Source organism: Austrofundulus limnaeus, unplaced genomic scaffold (genome assembly GCF_001266775.1).
Source record: "Austrofundulus limnaeus strain Quisiro unplaced genomic scaffold, Austrofundulus_limnaeus-1.0 Scaffold41, whole genome shotgun sequence".
In the NCBI taxonomy this organism is placed as follows: Eukaryota; Metazoa; Chordata; class Actinopteri; order Cyprinodontiformes; family Rivulidae; genus Austrofundulus; species Austrofundulus limnaeus.
The window spans coordinates 991,629-1,010,565 of NW_013952443.1; the positions used below are offsets into that span (position 1 = coordinate 991,629).

The 18,937-nt window shown below is 38.6% G+C and overlaps 1 protein-coding gene across 1 annotated transcript in view; it reads right to left on the reverse strand.

Moving 5' to 3' along the window:
• abca7 (ATP-binding cassette, sub-family A (ABC1), member 7) overlaps positions 1 to 18,937 on the reverse strand; it is a gene marked incomplete in the record, with an annotated part of 46,053 nt that overhangs the window by 9,995 nt on the left and 17,121 nt on the right. The window contains 24 exon segments of the mRNA XM_014007289.1: positions 728 to 843; positions 1,700 to 1,877; positions 2,117 to 2,283; positions 2,723 to 2,797; positions 2,884 to 2,989; positions 3,065 to 3,097; positions 3,375 to 3,469; positions 3,674 to 3,866; positions 6,853 to 6,957; positions 7,132 to 7,256; positions 7,417 to 7,562; positions 7,779 to 7,802; positions 7,886 to 8,012; positions 9,062 to 9,255; positions 9,348 to 9,405; positions 9,486 to 9,730; positions 11,038 to 11,175; positions 11,259 to 11,398; positions 12,438 to 12,569; positions 12,650 to 12,821; positions 12,993 to 13,106; positions 14,389 to 14,593; positions 14,680 to 14,901; positions 14,994 to 15,216. Coding sequence (XP_013862743.1) covers positions 728 to 843; positions 1,700 to 1,877; positions 2,117 to 2,283; positions 2,723 to 2,797; positions 2,884 to 2,989; positions 3,065 to 3,097; positions 3,375 to 3,469; positions 3,674 to 3,866; positions 6,853 to 6,957; positions 7,132 to 7,256; positions 7,417 to 7,562; positions 7,779 to 7,802; positions 7,886 to 8,012; positions 9,062 to 9,255; positions 9,348 to 9,405; positions 9,486 to 9,730; positions 11,038 to 11,175; positions 11,259 to 11,398; positions 12,438 to 12,569; positions 12,650 to 12,821; positions 12,993 to 13,106; positions 14,389 to 14,593; positions 14,680 to 14,901; positions 14,994 to 15,216 — 3,333 coding nt within the window.

Here is an 18,937-nt window from a genome sequence, read left to right on the forward strand (position 1 = left end):
AAGTTGGTGATATCAGTTGTCCTTTTGTAACAGATCTAGTTGAATGACCACTTCCAGAATTTGATTTGGATTTGACAGAGAAATACCCTCATTCCAGTTAGTATTCTCAATCTCAGCATGAAACATGGGTAACTTTGATTTTGGAATCCTTTTAATGAAATTATGCACATGACCTGTAGGTTTCTTAAGGTTTTTTCTAATGACATAAATAAGTGAATGATCCGAGATTGAAGTATTTATAACTCCAGAYATGYCATATATGGAGGATCCATCCAGCCTTACATATTGGAGCCAGAGTCTGACCCAGAACCAGAGGAGAATTAAGACCACCAAACTGTGGTTGTTAAGTCCAGACCTTATTTAGAAGTTTTGTTGCAAATTATGTGACATAATAATTCAGAAAACATAATAGAGAATAGAAAAAACTGAACAGGTTGAAACATATGACTCAAACAGAATATAAAGATATCTACTTTTCTGCATTTCTAGAGAATCCAAGTGCACAACTAAACACATTTAAAGTTAATTTTGCATGATATGTCTCCTTTAAATTCTTGTAGTTTAGTTTGTGGTTGAATATAAAATGTAACTCAGATCATCAGATCAAAATTTCAGGATTAGATTATTTAAAATCAGTTGTTACAATAAAAAAAGAAAAACATGAGTTGAAAGTAATGCGAGGCATTTTAAATATGTGACAATGTGGGCAGAGTTTGCTTCAACGTACCCGTAAAGTAGAAGGAGGAGGATGAGCGCAGGCAGGTTGGTTTCAGAGACGTACGCCTCCTGCTGAAAACTGATGAAGATCAACACCACGATGAAGGCTGGGACGGTATAGTTCAGCTGAGAAAATAATAAAAAATATTTAAAGGCTTAGCATTCCTTAAAGGGGCAATATCATGTAAAATCAGCTTTTTTTGAATTTTATATCATGTTATAATTTTATACTCTCATAAAAAACATGCCCAAAGCCTTGCTTTGTTTCATTCATGCATGTGTGAGAAATCCTGCAGCGTTTTTAGGAAGCCATGCTGAGGAGCAAAATGACAGGTGGGGACCAGAAACACCCCTGGGATGTGTCTTTAAGCCGAACTTCCTCATCATGGAGCACATCTCCCCACACCCACCCCACACACACCGCCCATGACTCCTGCAGGCTCTCGGCAGTAACAGAGCAAAGGAGTGAAACTGAAAGTGAAACTTAAACTGTCTGCTGTTCTTAACACTATTGCTCACTCAGTGAAGCTCTTTTCAGATTAAAAATACATTTGAGGAAATGTATTTTCAGATGCCAAGTAAACTGTATCACAGCGCACGCACGCGTGACCCCCCCTCCCCCCGTACTGAAATGGGATGGAACAGAAGCAGAAGGAGGTTCTTAAAGAGACAGAGGCCAATTTCAAGGTGTTTAGAAGAGGAAGTGATGAGAAGATAAGTTTATTTTCTATTCTAAAAACAGCATTTTAATAACTAAAGGTGACATAGATACTTTATTATAGTATAGTATTTAAATGTATGCCTGAGAATCACATAATATTGTCCCTTTAAAGGAACCTATATCAGCCTCTTAGAGTTTTAAACTGGCATCATCTACTGTTGACCAACTATGAAGTCATAGCTGTTCTGGTTTCTAATTTTTATTTTTATTTTTTGGATCTTACAAGTCTGAGCCTGTTGTCAGAGATGAATAAACACTGACCATGTCCCAGGTAAAGTTGGCCAGCCAGTAGAGGATTGGTTTGACCCCGCTGACGAACTGAAGGTGTTTGGCTTTACTGACTCGCTCCTCGATCAGAAACAGGATGAAACTGGCCGGAACGAAGGACATGGCAAAGATAACACAGATGGACACCACAACGTCCACTGATGTGGTCAACCTGAAAAAAATAAAATAAAATAAAATAAAAAAACAAGCAGGAAAAAACACACAAATTTGATGGATTTTTTTGGCAACTTTTTCACCTTTAGTTTTGGTGTAAACATCACCTGTTATTGTAAGTTCTTATTGTCTAACTCCTCTTATAATCTTCTTCTAGTTAAACTGCTCAAACATTACTAAATTTAACTCTTCATCAAATAAATAAGACCAATAGAAAATAGAAAGCAGTAAACTAACATGGCCATTTCAGTGAGTTGCTCCTTGCTGAGGTTGAGAGGGTGATTGTAGACGGTGATGCCATGTTTCCTCCTCTCTGGTTCTGGCAGGCTCGCTCTCAGCAGGCCGTTATTCACCACGTTGAGGAAGGACACCATGGCGTGCCAGCCTTTGTTGTTGTACCACACCTGAGCACGAGAAAGATTAAAAATTACATTTACGCTTCCAGAGCAGTACTCAGAGTGGAGCTGCTGTTCCTCCACGTGGAGAGGAGCCAGTTGAGGTGGCTTGGGCATCTGGTTAGGATGCCTCCTGGACGCTTCCCTGGTGGGGTGTTCCAGGCACGTCCCACTGGGAGGAGGCCCAGAGGAAGGCCCAGGACAMRCTGGAGGGACTATGTTTCTCGGCTGGCCTGGGAACACCTTGGGATTCCCCCAGATGAGCTGGGGAGAGGGAAGTCTGGGTTTCGCTGTTTTGGTTGCTGCCCCCGCGACCCGACCCCAGATAAGTGGAAGAAAACGGATGCATGAATGGATTTACGCTACCAATAGGTAGGAAAAGCCAACAAATACATCTGCTTTTAGGCTGTGTGTCAGAAAAGGTGTGACGATCTGACACAATTCTCACCTTGACGCTGTTCTCACTGTGCATTTCTCCCAGAAACCTTGGCAGCTTTTTCAACAGATGATCCAGCGAACTGTTCTGTGATGAACAAAACAACATTCAGGCAGAGGTTAATAAGCATGAATTACACAGGAGACACTAATGCAGCATTGTGAACACAGYACCTGTTCGACTTGATAATGAGTCCTGATTGCCATGACCGAGTCCTGGAGGTCTTGGGATCTCGATACTCTGTGGGTGGTGATGCCTCCGAGGGAGAAGCCTCCGTACCTGCAACAAAGAATAAAATATTAGCATTTGAAAAGAGTCATATTTTGTGTCTGAATTTAAAATGTTGCAGTTTACCTGAATTCATTCACCCACTGCTTGGTTTTTAAACTGAAAGGACAAACAATGAGGTATAAGAGGCAAATTAAGAAAAGAGGGTAAATTGTTCTGATTTGTTTGTTGAATTGTAGATATTTGATTAGCTATCACCATCGAATTGAATAATTTGACACAAAATGTGAGCATGGCACAGACAAAGCAAGAGGCTCTAGGTGCATTTTACATTTCTAACTGAAACAAATGAATATGCCAGACTTTTTTCCCCTCTTGTGCTCCTGAACTGTAGAACAAAAGGGACCAACACTGACAAACTGAGCGACTGCAGTACCTTTTCTTCATGATTTGTGGGTAGGTCTTCACCAGGTAATCAGAGATGTTATAACTTGTCAGATTCTGGAGGATGTCTCCAGTCGCTCTCATATTCTGAAAATGGTTCATTTTACAAAATAAGAGCCCACACAGAAACACGATACTATGCTTTTCCACCGTAAAACATTTTAAAATGTCTGAAATAATCTTGTCTTTATGTCAGCGTTCAGTTAACAGAAAATCAGCAGAGGATATTTCCAGTTCAGCCTGATCATGTCATAAATAACTGAACCGTTAATAATTTAAAACCAAACTGACCTGTGGAGGAGGAAGACCGCCGGCGCCCTCTGGACACTCAGGAAACATCCGGTGGATGTCCTCCGTGCTGCACACACATTCTGGTGAGGGTTTGTTTCTGCTCCAGTTCCCTCTGCTGAACATCTTCCAGGTGGAGAAACTTACGTGTGGCCTCATGAACACGGACCCCCGCTTACTTTCACACTGAGGACTTCTTCACACACAATGTTTGACGGTTCACAAATGAAAATACAAAGCTGTCAGTACAGATTTAGGAACTAAGATGGAAAAACCCTGTAGATGCTGTTATGTTTTCAGATTTATACACAATGGGCCTCATGCAAGAACATGTTCGTATTCTTATCCTAAATTTCTCTTACTTTTGTTCGTACAAAGGGTTCGTACGAACATGTCACGTCAGATTCAACAAACTCTTCTATTTTCAGGAAAAGTGTGTAAATGAGCTGTGTAAATTTCACCTGTTCGTATCCAGCTACACGTGCACGCGAGAGGAGATTAGCATAATTACCACCCCAAAAACACCATATAAGGCTATTTCCTGCCTCAGATATCAGGAAGTGTCCATTCATGAAAAATGACAGCGAAAACTAAAAAGAAAAACTTTACGAGTTCAGAGATTGAAGTCCGTCTGTCAGAGATCCAGAAAAGAAAATCTGTCATTTTTAGCAGGTCAGCTGTGGAATAAAAAGAGCTGCTAAAAGTGTAAACAACTGTGTTAAATCATTTTCATTTATTCAGAAGCCGCAGCGCTGCGCACCGTTACCCCCCTCCCACACACACACACACCCGCGCGCGTGTGCTGCGCGGTCGCAGGTGGTCTCAGACGCGGGTTTGAAATAAGCATTTTAAAATGTTTTCAAAATAAGTCTGGCACTTTGGAGAAAACCCAGGACTCGCTGGAGGGATTATGTATCCTCTCTGGCCTGGGAACGTCTCGGAGTCCCCCAGGACAAGCTGGAAAGTGTGGCTGGGGAGAGCGCGGGGTCTTTCTGCTGCTGCCCACGCGACCCGATCCTGGATAAGCCGGCCGGACGGACCATTTATATTGTTAGTCTAAATTATTACATTTAAAATTATAACTCTAATTCAAGCAGAATAACCTATTGTCAACATAATTATGGAGTGTAATTTATTTTCAACTCAAAATATCTTCAAACTAACGAAATATAAAGTTATTAGGGAGGAAAACCCGTCTGGATAACAGCAGACTGACTGCTCGTAAAATATACAACAGGTCTGGACTGCTCGTGGATTTTGTTCGTATCTGAAAAAAATCGTAGAATACGAAAACATTGGTAAATGCCACAAATTCTCCTAAATCACTYGTACGCACAACTTAAGAACAAATCTGTGCATACGAACGGTTCTTGAATGAGGCCCAATGTTTATGGTTCCCACTACTTTCTTCCTTTGTCTTTATCTAAGTCACAAAGACAATGATTAGTTTACAGAAATTATCTTAATAACAACAACAACAACAACAACAACAACAACAACAAGAGAATTTGCATTTCCTGTGAAAATGCACTATGAATGCGTATTGCCAAAATTGCTGAAGAAGCTGAAAATCTTTAACGCCAAAACTGTTAATGTGAGTTCAGTTTGAAGAGCTGATGTTTGCTGAAAGCAAAAAAGTTACAAATCTGTTGAAAAAAAAGCAAAAATGTGTAAAAAAACAAACAAACAAACAGAGCAGATAYGTCGCTAAAAGAGCAGAAACAAGATGGGTTAAGAAGACAGTTGGTAAAAAGACGGTAAAAAAACTCACATTAGCAGGAAAACAAGAACAGAAGATGAAACTGTGGCTGAGCTACAGAGCTCCTTCAGTGACAGACTGCTGCATCCTAAATGCACAAAGGAGCGTTACCGCAGATCATTCCTCCCATTAGCTGTTAGACTCTATGACCATCACTGCTCCCAACAATCTCAATAAGCATCCATGCTTGTGTTTGCACATCAAATAACTATCTCTCAATYGTTACATAAATAATATTTATTTAAGATTTGATCTGAAACTACAGTTACTCTTACCTATAGGTCACTTTAAATCAGCTTTACGTGAGCTTCATCTACCATCTCTGACCTGTCATTGCTAGCTATTTGTTTTTTGAAATTGAGTAGGCTTTGTGCTATGTTTTTATGCTGTATGTTTTTGTTTTTATTATTTTGTTATATCTTTTGTGATTTATGTTCCATGTTATTTGGATATGTTGTTTGTAAGATGATTTGTTTCTTCTTTTCCTTATGGCTGTCTCTGGTACCCGCCAGGCTGACATTGCAAATAAGAAGTTCTTCTTGATGTTTTGCCCGATTAAATAAAGGTTAAATAAAAAATAAATAAAAAATACTCTGTGACAATTGCACATCTTTTTTTCCTGTACTGTAACACTAAATTAATGTGAGTTTGACTCAATTTGCACACACCCCTTGGATCATGAGTCTGTTGTGACTGTTTATCTTGCAATTTTTTTGCTCTTCTGCATGGTTTCTTGCTTTTATTTTTATCTTATTTCATCTATTGTATTGTACATCTATTGTATTGTACAGAAATAGTTTATTTTTATTGTATTTTTATTTTTTTTATATTATTTTTTTAATTCTATTATTATTGCAACACTTGATAATGTCACATAGCTGCTGTTTTGTGGATTGATGCACCTGCTGCTGCTGTTACACCTGAATTTCCCCACCGCGGGACAATAAAGGCTGTTTCTATTTTATTTTATTCTATTCTAAATGAGCTGCAGATACGTAGCTAAAAAGTACCTGAAAAGCTGAAAATTGTGCAGAGTCAGAAAGAGCAAATGTTTGCTGAATTAGGCAGTATGAAGGCAAAATTATCGCAAAAAGGTGAAGTTAGTAGAAAAAAGCTAAAATTCCGGTAGCTGAAATCAGATAACAAGTAGCTTAAAAGGCAGAAAACAGTTGAAATCAGCATAAAAAGGCAGAAAGCATGAAAAGTTGTAATTGTAGAATAAAGCTAAAAATAGCAAAAGAGAATCCAAAGAAGGGTGAAATTAGCCCTAAAAAGCAGAACCACAGTAAAGTGTGTCATCTGCATAGCAATGAAACTAAATGTTATGTTTATGGAAACATAAACATAACAGGATGTTATGGGAGGAAGTAGATGATAAGTAGGAGAGGTCCAAGGATAGAGCCTTGGGGTACACGTGTCTTACGTGTCGTTTTCATTCTCTTTTGCCATGCACTTGGTCCCAAAACCGGGTTGATCCAGCAAAGCTTCCAGCAGGTTCTCTATGACTGGGTTCCCAGGAGCATCATTGCTGTAATTATTAAACAAGTAGTGGGTAAATATTTAAGATTAATGATGCAAGGCAATAAACCAAGATCAACCGTTAGTTTGCTCATTTCTGACTGGGTAATAGAGCATGTTTTATCAATGAAACATTTTCTCTGCAAATCAAAGAAAAGGGGGGAAAAGCTGCATAAAGACTTACCTGAAGAAGGTGTACTGTTTGCCATACATCCAGGGCTGCAGCTCAAGTGGGGGGTACTTTCCAAACGGAGGAACAATTTTGCTGAAGAGCAGAGCAATCAGCACAAACATGGCAGGCAGAACAATCTAAAACAAACAAACAAACAAACAAACAAACAAACAAACAAACAAACAAACAAACAAAAACCAGATAAAAACTCAAAACCTTTTATTCAAATATTTCAGCATACTTTGATGAAAACATAAATTCTCAGTTTCAGATCTTTTCATAGACCATTTGTCCAACCTGAGCAAAGATGCCGCGATTGCTCCTTCGAGCGTAAAGCCAGCGCTTGATGAAAAGAGCTTTGAACTGTTGCCACAGCAGCCACCAGCCTGTCACAGCCAYGCCACCCTGAGCATCTCCACTCAGCAGGTCTGTCTCCTGATGCTCTGCAGACAGACACAAACAGAAAGAGAACCACAGACACCGGATATGATAAACACTAATAGGACTAAACRTACATAAAGTAGTTATTTTCTAATGAAAAGTGGCTCAGTTTGTTTAGCTACAACTCAAAAGTCTTTTGTCTTTTTAATAGAAGAACATACTTCTGAACATATAAAAACACATATTCAGATTTATTTTATTTTGTAGGCTAAAGGTACCTTTTTTACAGTGTCTTTTCCTTCCTGGCAGCGTTATAAAAGCCAACAGTTAGATTGAGACGACTGAGGACCACAGACTGTAAATGATGGACGGTCTGAGTTCATACCTGTCTCTGGAACTTCATCCAGTCCTGCCTCAGTCTTTTTTACTGATGGCTGAGGACCGCGGGGAGGTTCTGCAGGCTGCTCTGGATCAGCGTCAACATCGGTTTCTTCTGCCACTCGCAGAAAGATCTGAAAATTATTAGGATTACAGATGTTAAAAAAGCAGTGAGAAAAAAATCCAATTAAAGTAAAATTAAAATTTAAATGTCAAGAGGTTCCTTGTACAAATAAAGCAACAAAACTGCTTCCTTTTAGACACAAGGTGGCAGTGAAAGAGCACAGGGTAATAATTTCACACCGAGGTCCAGGGTATCCAGGGCTGTGGGCCAAATGCAGTAATATAATACATGAAATACGAATACTGTATTTTTTAAGTAAAGTCCTTTATTTTTAGCGATTATGCTATGCAATGGCCCTCTTTTGTTTAAGTCTCTGCACTTGGATAAAGTCTGCCATAGCAAAGGCTCATGGGACATATCATAAATTGATAAAATATGAGTTTTTGTGGCCTTATAAAGTGTGCAAATCTACACGTGGGGTTAAATCTGATCTAAATATTTATTGTTGTCATTTCATGTTTCATGTTTAATCCTAATAAATCAAAGCTAAAGTCAACAGNGACGAAACGTTTCATTAGAGAAGAACCCGTCCAGAAGACCTATACAATTTTTTTTCTTTTTGATTTTTTACCTGGATTACAGAGATGCATCAGGATAACTTCACTACAGCCCTTTTATATAGTCATTTGACCAATGGAAATAATGTGTTTCTACATAGAATAACAGGTTACAACCTTTTAACTTTGGCAACTGTTGGTGGGCCGAATCAAATGGCTTGGCGGGCCAAATTTGGCCCGCGGGCCCCACTTTGGGCTCCTCTGCCGAGGTCAAAGGAGCACCGAGTTTCTGATTCACGCAGAGTAAACCCATTAAGCTCATTATGAGCACGGCTGCTCCACAAATATCCAGCTCTCCTGATCAGACTTGAATGGTTCCTGCATGCACACACAGACCAGCCTAACATTCTGCCAAAGTCTTTACAGACACTGCTGGTTTATTACTGTCATTTTGTATTGATTAATTGTATGTTTTTAATGTTGTAAAGTTTGTGACTTGTAAGATACTAACAAATAAAATGCATTATTATTATTATTATTTATTTATACATCATTAACTCACTTCCTCCAGTGTGCTGTCTGACAGCCCGTAGCTGCTGATGCCCAGCTCAGGAAGTCTCTGGTCCAGTTTAGACAGGAAGATAGCCAGGCAGCCGTTTTTGGCAGCAGTTTGTGGCACGTTGATCACCGCTTCTCTTCTAGACTCCTCCACTAACCTCGCATCTGGGATGTGCTGATGCACCAGGGAGAGCAAAGCTGCCACAAAGATGACAAGTCTGACGTTATTACGGTTCTCTCACAAAGCATAAACACTGTTTTAAGAGGTCAAACACTTGTTTAACACTTACAGGAGGTGCTGTCTTCACTTCCCAGCCCCGTGTCCTCACTCAGAGATGAATCACTGTCCTGAAACACACAGCAGAGTTCAGGAAATTGCAATAAAACATTTTTTTTGTACTGGAAATGATGTAACCGTCCAATCAAACCTGAACCAAAGGAGGAAGCTTGTTGGTGCTGATGCTGGTACCGGTGCAAATGCTGGAGTTACTGGGAGTGCTGATGCTCGGATCCTCCCTCTTTACCACAGTCAGGTAGTAACCAGATCCCAGCAGGGATTTTAGGAAGAGCGGGGATCCGCAGCAGCGCAGCTTCCCTTTGGAGATGATGGCAATCCGGTCGCCCAACAGCTCCGCCTCATCCATGTAGTGAGTAGACAGAATGATGGTTCGATCTGATACAGAAGAAAAGAAAATCGCAAAAAGACGAACTCTTGTGATGAATTTTAAATGAAATTAAGATAAACAACAAACTCTTTGTTGGTTTGACAACAATCTGACCAATAGATCTCAGTGTGTTCAAGTAGAGGGTTTAGCTGCCTCTTCTCTCCATATTCTTAATGGTGTTCCTCAGGGATCAGTGCTAGGACCACCTTTGTTTATTATATATGTGCCTCAGGCAAAATTTCACTTTTATGCAAATGATACTGTATTATATTGTTCTTGCCTCTCAAATAATAATGCTTTTAATCAGCTACAGTCAGCTTTTAAAGTTCTACAGAAAAATCTTTATCACCGTGTTAAATGCAGATAAATCGAAGGCGATGCTGTTTTCTATTGTTGATTTGAACGTAAGGATCTTTCAGTCATTATTAAAAATTGAAAATGTGTCACAGTATAAATATTTAGGCTTTTTAATTGATGATTCTTTGTCTTTTTCTTCCCACATTCAACGGCTTGTGAAGAACCTGAGATTAAAATTGGGATTTTATTTCAAGATTAGTTTGTGTCTATCGTTTGAGGCTAGAAAGCGATTGGTTGATGCAACATTTATGTCTGTACTAGTCTATGGTGACATTTTATACATGCATGCTTCTCTTAAATGTATTTATTCACTGGATACCCTTCATCATGGAGCTCTAAGATTTAAAACAGGTTTAAAAGGTTTTACACATCACTGCACATTATACAACCAGGTTGCATGGACAGCCTTGGCCACTTGTAGACTCCRTCATTGGCATATTTTTATTTATAAGGCCATACTAGGACTTCTTCCATCATATTTGTTGGTCTATATAAATAGAAAGTCCACTGGAAGATATTCTTTTTGTTGTGAGAATTTATTTTTGCTTTTGGTGCCTAAAGTCTGAACTGAACTTAAGAAATCTTTTCAGTTTTCTGCTCCATCTTCTTGGAACCAGTTACAGAGATACATGAACCTAAAGGTGCTGTTGTTTTTAAGACTGTTCTTATTGATTTTGGGAAGGAATCATCTGTCTGTATAGATTTTAACTGAGGAATCTTTTTATTAATCTATCCATGACGGTGCTAACTTTTTCTGGTTTTGCTGTGAATGTTCTGTAACCCTTTGTGTAACGCTGCCAGTCTTGGCCAGGATTCTCTTGCAAAAGAGATTTTTAATCTCAGTGGGATTTTCCTGCTGAAATAAAGGTTTAATAATAATTAAAAATAAATAAATATAAGAGCAGTTTTAGTTTACAGAAACTCATCTCATCCCACATAAAGTGGCGCTCGACGTCACCTTTACGGTACTTAAGCAACAGATCCCAGATCCCTCTGCGGGAGTACGGGTCGACGCCGGCAGTGGGTTCATCCAGAACGATTACTTTCGATCCCCCAACAAACGCGATCGCCACTGACAGCTTTCTCTGCATCCCACCTGACAGAAAAACAGAAAACACAACATTTCAAGTTATAAAGCAAATATTTTCCCAGACACTGAAGGAAAACTCGTGATTTTACCAGAGAGGTTTTTGGTCAGTTCGTGTCGTTTGTGCAACAAGCCCACATCCTCAAGCAAAGTGCCAAGTTCAGCCTTCACCTTTTCTTCAGATAAACCCTTCAGGCACCCGTAAAACCACACATGCTCCTCCACCGTGAGCCTGATTGAGAAAAGGAGGCCAAGAAAATTAAAGATTGAGTAAAATAAAAAGTAATCTTTTGAATGTGTTTGACTTCAAGGTAATTCTCACTATTACGGTATTTCTTATTTATCAGTAGGATTTTTTCCTATAACCTACATCTATAAAAAAGTTAAAACTTATACAAACCTTTGCAGACCTGGACTTGGGCATTAAAGTTGATAGAATGGAATATAACTGGACTACTTTTCTTATATCTTTACATGGAGCCCACAAGGGAACTTTTGCGTTCTCTTGCAAAAGTCGTTTCTTACTTCGTTTTCTTTCTTTGTGCCTGGCGGTTTATTAATAAATTCACATGCTCGCCATTATACGAGAGTTAGCCTGCTTTTATTCAGCTTTGAAATGAATACACAGCTGCATYGATTTATATGTAATGTGCAGAAATAACACTGTCAATTTCCCCAACATGTGGCGACACATTCTGTTTCAGTAAAATTTAAAATAAAAGTCTCATTTAATACAGTTAATACAAAACATTAAACTTTTGCAAGGGAATGCAACAGAAAAAAATCCCATCATGTCCCATTGCAAGCTCTGTATCTCTAAGATGTTTTACTGTTCAATTACCAAATTTCCCTCTGGGATCAATAAAGTGCTTTTGAATTTGAATTGAATTGAATTTAAAAAAGCTTCTTCAGTTCTAATACCAGATGAGGACATATCTGGACCAAACTGAAAGATCTTACTTTTCAAAATGACTGACGTCAACTTTTCATCAATAAAACTGCCAAAAAAAATTAATAAATYCTTTACTCCTTCTCATTGTGGCCTCATAAGGTCAAAATAAGAACAAAAATGCCAACTCTAACTTTACACTAAATATTTAAAGAAAAAAGTTGCACAATCATGATTTTGATCACTGATTTTGATTTCTTCTGCTGCCTTTCATTTTGTTTTATTTGTATTGTTTTATTGTGTGAAATGTTTTGTTTGTTTTTTAATGAAATGAATAAATGAATTAAACATAAACATAAAGATAAACATTTTTCAAGCTTACATGTCAAACAGGACATTGTGTTGTGGACAAACCCCCAACATCCTCCTGATGATGTCCATATCGTAGCGGATGTCCATGCCCTTGATGTACACGGTCCCAGAGGTTGGAGGGAAGAGTCCAGTTAGGACGGATCTGACGAGCATTAAAAACATAAAATATAATCTCATTGTTTTCATGCAGAACTCATGAGGGTGAGATAAAATAACTCTTACAAGGTGGTGGTTTTGCCGGCGCCGTTGTGGCCGAGGAAAGAGGTGATCTGCCCCTCGTAGAACTTCAGGTTCAGGTGGTTGACGGCGAGTTTCCCCCCTTTCTTGTAGAGTTTCACCAAGTTTCTTATGTTCACACCGAGGTTCAGATTAGTGGGTTCTGGTTCAATGTTGTCTAATGACAGACATAAAGAGGCAGTACAGGCACTCTGAGCTCGAAAACTGATACACGTGAGGATAATTAAAATTTTCCTTTCCAAGAGCTCATGACTGGAGTTTTCTTGCTCTTAAAGCTCAATAATTAGGTTAATTACAGAGCATAAGCAGAACTAGTAAAGTCTTGTACCTTCGTTTTGGTCTGTGGGTGCTGGTGGGATTGGCATGCCTGCCTCTAGAGGAATTCCACCCCAGTAGTTGAGTTGGAAAACGAAGTACCAGGGCTTGGGGATCCCGTACTCACCTGGTGTAAAGAGACATAAACTCATGAACCCCAACCAACAGAAGGAAAATGTTAGGAAAATCCAACCAGGACAGCTGAACTTTATTTCACGTTGGCAAATCCCGACATCAACTCAGCTGCCTTCATTAGGCATCAAAAGGATGTCACTGTTGAAAGGTATTAATCAGGACAAAGGTGCTGAAGATTCCTAAGTGTTAGATATTCAAAGGAAGACAGACATCAAGAAGGGAAGAAAATATGGAATAACAATAACTTTGAGAAGTGGACATTCCTCCAGAATTGAAGAAAAGACAAGAAAGAAACTGGTCAAAGAATCCACCAAGCGCTCTACAGCTAAGGCTGGATGATACTGGCAAAAATTAATCATGATTAATTGTGGCATTTAGCCAATAACGATCAATATGACGCTTTATAGGTGACAAGTGCACTTGCAAATTTTTGACTCAGATATCCTGTGTTCTAAAGTTTTAGTTACAAATCATCACTTAAACTAATTTCTTTATTTTAACAGGTTAAAATTGTGGGCAGTGAATTGAAAACCACTTTTTCCACAATGTGGAGTGGCAGCTGCGCTTCACTGATGCAATATGCTACAGCCTCACAGGTGCGCTCCATATTGAGTTGCACATAAAAATACGTCATCMCATGGAGCTAACTGCAGTAATTGCAAAATGACAGATAATAATCAGTCACAGTTTTTCTGATGATTAACTGCATGATACAATTTTGCCCAACTATGGCAATACTAAAGGAACATCAAGTATTTCTGACAGCAAGTACCATTTGTGTCTTACACATGGCAATAATCTTCTGTTATCACTTTATCTGGACTGTGGGGTAGGATTGCAAAATAAAAACCATTTTATGACAAAAGAAAAAAAACATCCAGACCCAAATAAACATCGCAAAATATTGGTCAGGTCTCCAAAATGTGGGGAAAAGTGTTGTCATCTGACAAATGCAAAGTTGGGCTTTTTAGCCAGTAATCTAAATAGGTTTGGTGCAGGAACAACAATATTCTCATAGTGAAACATGGTGTAGGCAATGTCATGCTGTGGGGTTGCTTTAATGATTTTTAGTTTTGGAGGCTTGATTTATAAACACTTCTATATACATGTTTATAATGACCTGAAACTTCCAGGTGTCTGCTAGAAAATTGACAATAAAGAGTCATTTCAAACATACATCCCACTYTTTTAGTTATTGTAATTTGCATGAGGAATTTAGTAATCTTGCAGTTTGAAAAACTAATCATGTAAATAATAAATAAATCAAGTCATACCAGGAAAAACAGCTTCGATGTACCAGGCTGCGACAGCGTAGATAAAGGCGTCCACATAAAGCATGACGATAGAGATGGTGAAGCTGTAGGTGTCTCCCTCCACAGGGCTGAAGCGCATGTTGAACCACTGTATACCGATGCCTTGCTCCTCATACTTGGCGAAGTACTCGCAGCCAAAACCGAAGGCCACAGGAGACAGGAAGCTCTGACAAAAACAAAATGCTTCACGCTGTTAGTCCATCATCTAGAACTTTACCTGAGGCCATTTAATGAGAAGAATAAATTCCTTACAGCTAAGATTCTGTGTGTTGAAGTGAGGTAGTCTCTCCAGGCTGTGCACAGCACATAAGGCAGATAGAGGCAGAAGTAAATGAGTCCACCGCAGGCAGCAGCCATGTTGGCCTTGGAGAAGAACGTACTGATGAGGAAACACTGCATGATGGTGGCGGTGGCGAACGCCATCAGGAACAAGAAGACCACAGCAGGGTTACTGTATGGTAATATATCCCCCAACTAGGAAAAACAGAGCAAAAAGCTATTAGCAGCAGGGTTCATTGTAGTTCAGAGTAGATTTATGTTTGGAACAGACAACAGAGTCATCTCACCCGGAGCAGCCCGATAAGAAGCGTGGCAGAAACCAAGAAGGGAACTATGCTGCTGATGAACCAGCTGAGCCACAGAGATCCTGTACCGAGACCCATAATCCTCATGGTTTCCTTCAGCCTCGCCTCCTTCTCGTACACAACACCTTTGATCATCATGGCCACCGAGTAAATCCAGGCCAAWGTCATAAAGAGAGGCAGGGATTTGTTCAGCACGCCAAGAAAACTGTCGAAGAGGAAATCAAAACTTTATTTGCCGATGATACAAAYTGACTAATTAATAAAATATTAATTGTGTGATTCACACAATTGAGATCATTTTTTCTTCCGTGCGTTTTTTGACGTCTAGCTTGTTCCACAATTTTTGTGCTTTTCAACAATTTATTTATCAAAACATTCAGCAAATTCATGTGAGGGGTGCTATGACTTTTGGTATTTCAGCTATTTACACATTTTTTTAGCCATTTCATTTTTTTAGCCACTTTTTTGCCATTGAAAATGAATGGAGCTGTTTTCATCATCCTTAAACTCCTTTAAAATGTTTCTAAAACTTTACAGCACCTTACACGGTTTTTTTTTCTGGTTATGCTCCTTCTCACTTCTTGTGCTAATTTTAGCAACTTTTTATTTTATTATTATTATTTTTTTTACAAATTGTAGCTTTTTTCCCGCTATTTCAGCAAAARTTCATCCCTCCCCCCATTCTTCTGGGGGTTTATTTTCTACTTTTTTGTGCTTTTTTTCTGCTACTTTGTGCTATTTAGGCTTCTTAAAGATGCTTTTTGCTTTATTCAGCTATTTGCTGAAATTTTGGCTAATGTTTAGCCAAAATTAGCTAACGTTGGCTTTTCTAAGGTAAATACACATTTTTTTGTAGCCATTACAAAGTTTTTTGACAGAGTTCAGCAAACTTGTGCTCCTTATGCTTCCTTATGCTAATTAAAACATTTCCAGCTACTTTTGAGCTGTTTTACTAAAAATTTCAGCTGTTTTAGTTATCACTTTTATGTAATTTTAGGATCTTTTTCTGTTTTTTTTTTCTGTTTAGCTATTTTTCAACTAAATATTTCAAGTGGGTGCTAATGTCAAATTGTGGATACTACCTTTAGGTTATTTTTGCTAATTTTAGCTATTTTATGCTACTTTAGCTATAGATCTGCTTCTTTCTGCTGTTCTGCTTTTTTCTACTTTTTATACCTAGTGTTATTTATGCTTCTTACAGATGTTTTTAGCCATATTCGGCTATTTTAGCTATTTTCTGGTTTCAACTAGATTTGTGCTCCTTTTCTACTGTTTTTCTGCAAAGTTAGGCTTGTTTGCTTCTTTCAGCTTTTCAAAGTGAGCTCATATTAACACTTTTCCTATTAAATATTTTCAGCTCAATTTAAGCAGCTTTCAGCTTAAGTTTTCAGCATGAAGCATTCACACTAGCGTTTTCACAGGAAATGCAATTTTTCTAGTTACTATTAGTTTTGCTGTCCATAAAAGCAGCTTAATGTTAGTGTAAGTAACTCCATTTGTATAGCAATTTTCCAGAGGTTCATAGTAACTAAGTACATTTACTTCGTTAAACTACTTAAGTAAGTTTTTTGAGGATTTGTAATTTTACCAAGTATTTTTATTGTTACTTTTACTTTTATTCTGTTACATTTAAAACCTAAAAATTATACTTTTACTTCTTTACTTTAAAATTAAACACTTAGTTACTCGTTACAAATTAAATATGTCCAAACTCATCATGAAAGGAGTTGTTTATTGCACTCTAAAAATATTAAGTGTTAAATTTAATTTACCAAGTCATGTCAACTGGTTCCACTAAACCTAGTAGAGTAAATGTGAAGCAATTTTCTCAACTTGATTTAGTGGAACCAGTTTGGTTCAGTAAATTCAACAGCTTATTTAGAGTGTGTAAAAGTACTTTTACCTTTACCTTTACTTTCCCCATTTTTGTGAACAGTTTTATGACTTTTACTCAAGTACTTTTCTCATTAGTGAAATTTATTTTTACCAAAGTCATTTTCTGTTAAGGTATTTTTACTTTTACTTAGTTATTTTTTTTCAAGTACTTTATAGGCCTCTGCGATTTTCACAGTCAAGTAGCCACAAGGTGCTTCATAATAAAACAAAACAGCACATAACAGAGCATAAAAAATACACTTACAAACAAAGCATTAAAACCACAACAATAAAACTCATTCAACCACATTAAAACCTGCTTAAAWCTGAGAGTTTCTGCTGTTTTTTTTTTAAATTTCACTGAATCTACAGCTCCAAAATTTAGGAGCTACAACCTGAAATGCTCTGTCCTCACAGGGTTTTAGTTAGGACCCAGGAACAAGTAGCTGATTGGAGTTACTGGACCTAAGTGTACGTGTAGGTACATATGGGTGAAGTAGATCTGCTATATTAGTGGGGGCATGGCTGTGCAACTCTTTATAAGTGATTGTGAGAATTTTAAACTGGATCCTAAACTCCACAGGACACCAATGGAGTGACTGTAACAGGGAGAATCTGTTTGACCTGGTCTGGCTTTGGAGCAGAGACACTAGCTATGTTTACATGCGCAAAATTCTTTGATCGGATTGAATTGTTTTCGGATTAAATAATCGGAATGTATCGTTTACATGGGCATGATCCGATGATGACAAGTGTTTACATGCACCGGCATTTTATTCAGAATAGAAGCACTGACATGCGCAGTTGCTAACTTTCCCTAAAAAAAAAAACACAGAAAAAGTTTTACTTTCGTCATGAACTAGGGCTGGGCGGTATGACCTCAAATTCATAWCACGGTATGAATTGAATCCCTTCACGGTAAAGGTATATATCGCGGTAAAAAACTGTCATAAAAAGTAAAGATAATGTCATTTTTAGAACTTTTTTTTTGCAGAAAACTGTAATCTTAWTTAAACCCAGCATTTTTGCTTTAATTTCTGCCTGCCAAACAATGAGCTTCTGCCTGCTGAACTTATCAGCTGCTGCTCTGCTGCGCGCTCATCTTCATCATCAGAGCAGAAGCCGACTTTATTTTAGCACAATGGATTTATGACTGAACGAACGTCCACATCTTTTTCATCATCTCTGTGGGATAACAATACATAAAAAACTATTTTTTCTCCGACAACTTGCGTGTGAAAAAACTACGATTGTTAAAGCTTCGCTCTGCGCGACGTGCTGCGGGAAAGTCGGGGGGGTGGGGGTGGGGGGGTCTCGACGTAGCCTCTCTACAATGGGAGGGGGGAAATTTGGAGGATTTCTCTCTTTACGTGTTTTAAAACACTATAGTTCTTTATTATATTTTGAACTCCTCCTCTTCCTCTTCTCTGCACTCGCAGCCCTGTTAAAACAGGTGCGATGACGTAACTGACGACAGGACAGTAGAGGGTAAATTTCTACCATAGGCCAACTTCATACCGTTTCTACCGTCCACCGCATATACCGTGCAGCCCTATCATGAACATAAACAAACAGCTTCTGAGCTCAGAATGGACCTGCGACAGGTTTTAATACTGGTGGAGACATTACTGCACTCTCTAGTTGAGCTGCAGGTGACGCGCAGACTTTTTTTTTTTGCGAAGCACGCAGACTGTGTGTCTTCCTTTTTTTATTGAAAGAGAAAACGGGAAGAAAGTTAACTACAGCGCTGCTGTCCCTCCCTCCCTCCCTCCTCAAAAGAGCAGAAACCGGTGGATGACAGTCAGCAGACATGAGCAGTCAGGTCAGTTTTCCACAATCAGAATAAGATGATCAGATTAAGTGTTTACATGCACGTCGTTCGGATTATCAGTCGGCATAAACCACCTCTCTCGTTCCGATTACAAATTCATTCGGATCGAGCTGAATCGGGTCAGAATAATCCGAATGGGGTGTTTACATGATGCATTTTTATTCCGAATGGCTGTTTAATCCGATTACTTATATCCATATAAACGTAGCTTCTRAGTGAA